The sequence below is a fragment of the Crocuta crocuta genome, unplaced genomic scaffold, assembly GCF_008692635.1.
Source record: "Crocuta crocuta isolate KB4526 unplaced genomic scaffold, BGI_CrCroc_1.0 scaffold110, whole genome shotgun sequence".
Taxonomy (NCBI): domain Eukaryota; kingdom Metazoa; phylum Chordata; class Mammalia; order Carnivora; family Hyaenidae; genus Crocuta; species Crocuta crocuta.
Genome location: NW_027527386.1, coordinates 1,120,234 through 1,122,412, shown reverse-complemented (window position 1 = coordinate 1,122,412; position 2,179 = coordinate 1,120,234). Strand labels below are relative to the sequence as shown.

Sequence of the window (2,179 nt, the reverse complement as noted above, 5' to 3'; positions counted from 1 at the left end):
CGCCGCCCCCCTCTCCCCCCGCCTCCCCCCGCGCCTTAGCCTCACTCTCAACCCCAGCGTACCTGGGGCATCTTCAGCCCGGTCTGTTCACACACGTACTGGCTGAACTGGTACATGGCTGGGGGCACGACCTCCTCAGCCTTCTGAAGGGCAGCCTGGCTCTTGTCACTTGGCCCCAGCAGGTCCTGGTCATACACCAGGTAGACGGCACCCCCAGCCACACTGCCCTTGATGAGGAACCTGCAAGCAGGGAAGGGAAGGATGGCAGCTCGGTCACTCATGGGCCACCAGTGGCCACCCTCGGGGCTCCAGGCCCACTTGGGGGAGGAGCTGGACTCCCGGGGCCGCCACAGTCCTCAGAGCGACCCACCGAAGCCAGGCTGCACAAGGCACTTTGGACACCCAGAGGCGTGCCCGACGCCTACTATGCCTGCTGAGTGCTGTGCTCCACTTACACTGCAAAGCGGAGCTACGCGGCCCCATTTAACTGGTAAATGAAGCCCTGGAGAGAGGCGCCGGGCTCTCGTGGTCCCGCACAGAGCAGGGAACAGGGAAGACTTAAGGCCTCTGACTCTCTCCCTTCCAGCCCCGGGGGCTCGACCTGCGCGCAACCCTCCAGGGGCTTCCAAGTGGCCCCGGTCGCTTCTTGTCTGTCACACGTCGCTCCGGGCACGCATTAACTTCCTGAAACAGCGCGTGCGGCATTCCCACCTTACGGAGGAGGCAACTGAGGCTCCGAGGAATCTCGGACACAATCAGGAGGCAAGGGCTTGCTGGGACGTGGGAAGGAGGCGACAGGAGATCTCGGGAAGCCCCTCCCCGCCTGAACCTCGGTTTCCCCATCTGGGCGATGGGGCGACCTGAAACCACGGAATTCGAAGATCCAGTCGGGAGCAAACCGGAGGGGGTGCCCACAGGAGGGGACTTTTTCGGGGGCTCGGGGCCCGCCCGGCGGTCCCACGCACCTCATCAGCGACCACACTCGGGGAACCATGGTCCCTCGGCTCCGCGCGCAAGGACACTCGACTCGCTCGCCGCTTCCGGTGGCGGCGCTGCAGAGGCCTCTGGGAAATGTAGTCGCCCTAGTCAGCCGCAAAGGCCTCCGGGAGTCGAAGTCTCCCGACGGTTCGGAGACTCCGGAGGGGGACCGCGGCCCTACCGCGAGAGGATTCTGAGAAGTGTAATCTTCAGAGCCCGGACGCCGCAAAGCTGCCTGGGAAATGGAGTCAGCAGGGCCCGGATGGCTCACCTAGGGGGCCCCCCCCGCAAGACTTCTGGGAAATGTAGTCCCGCCTGGCACGGCCCTGATGCTGTGAGGGGAAACAGGAGTAGGGCGTCTAGATTGAGGCCGGAGAGTGACCCAAGAAGCTGTCGGAGCCCGGGAGATCCACCCGCGCCCGCGCGGGGGACTAAGGGCCTAGGCCTACTCCTGGTCGTCGCGGCAACGCGAAGCTGGAATTGTGCGAGGGAAGCCGGCCCTCGGCCACGTGATCTGAGTCGGGGGTGGGGCTTTCATCCAGGGGGCGGGACCAGGACCACTACTGGGAGGAGGCGAGCCAGGCCCAGGGCCGTTGCCCGGCAACGCCCGGGCGCCGGGGTCTCCGTGGCCAAGCCCCTCCCCCTGAGGAGGTGGGCTCGGGGTCACGTGACTCGGGTCCTGCGTGAGGGGGCGCGGTCGGGGGCCCGGCTGGACTCGACCACTCAGGGAGGTCCGAGGGGCTCGCGGCTTGTTCTCCGGTCCGGACCCCAGCCCCTCTCGAACGTGGGGAGAACTGAGGCCCGAGTGGGTAAGTGCGAGGTTGGGAGCGCGCAACAGGGCGCACGTCCTTTTTGTCCAGAGGGGAAACTGAGGCTCGGGGAGGTCATGGGACCAGTACGTTCTGCGATCGTCTGGTTCCCCCTGTTCCTCCCCCATTTCAGGCCGACTGCTTCATCCATTCATCCGTCCACCCATCCACCCAGGCGGCCATTCATCCACCCGACCCCACCTCCGCCTGCCTGGCTGCTGTGGTCACGGCCAGGGTCGGAAGAGGGTCAGGCTGAGGCGCTTCCCAGCCTTTCCCTGGAAGTGAGGAGGGCTGGGATGGCTGCCGTGACCCGGGAAGGGCGAGCACTTCACTTTTCTGAGAACTGAGGAAGGTTCGTAGACGGGAATGGTGGAAGATGAGAACGCACAGGC

The 2,179-nt window shown here is 65.7% G+C and overlaps 2 protein-coding genes across 2 annotated transcripts in view; one reads left to right on the top strand and one right to left on the bottom strand.

The window, feature by feature from the left end:
- MICOS13 (mitochondrial contact site and cristae organizing system subunit 13) overlaps positions 1–1,427 on the bottom strand; it is a 2,334-nt gene extending 907 nt beyond the window's left edge. Inside the window, exons 1-2 of the mRNA XM_077752008.1 lie at positions 966–1,427; positions 63–240 (exon numbers count right to left, since the gene is read on the bottom strand). Of these exons, the coding sequence (XP_077608134.1) occupies positions 63–240; positions 966–994 (207 nt within the window). The 5' untranslated portion in view covers positions 995–1,427. The remainder of the gene's footprint in view (positions 1–62; positions 241–965) is intronic.
- Positions 1,428–1,535: 108 nt separating this feature from the next.
- The window catches only part of HSD11B1L (hydroxysteroid 11-beta dehydrogenase 1 like), a 5,445-nt gene continuing 4,801 nt past the window's right edge, over positions 1,536–2,179 (top strand). The window contains exons 1-2 of the mRNA XM_077779637.1: positions 1,536–1,787; positions 1,921–2,139. The gene's annotated coding sequence lies outside the window, so the exon portion shown is untranslated. The remainder of the gene's footprint in view (positions 1,788–1,920; positions 2,140–2,179) is intronic.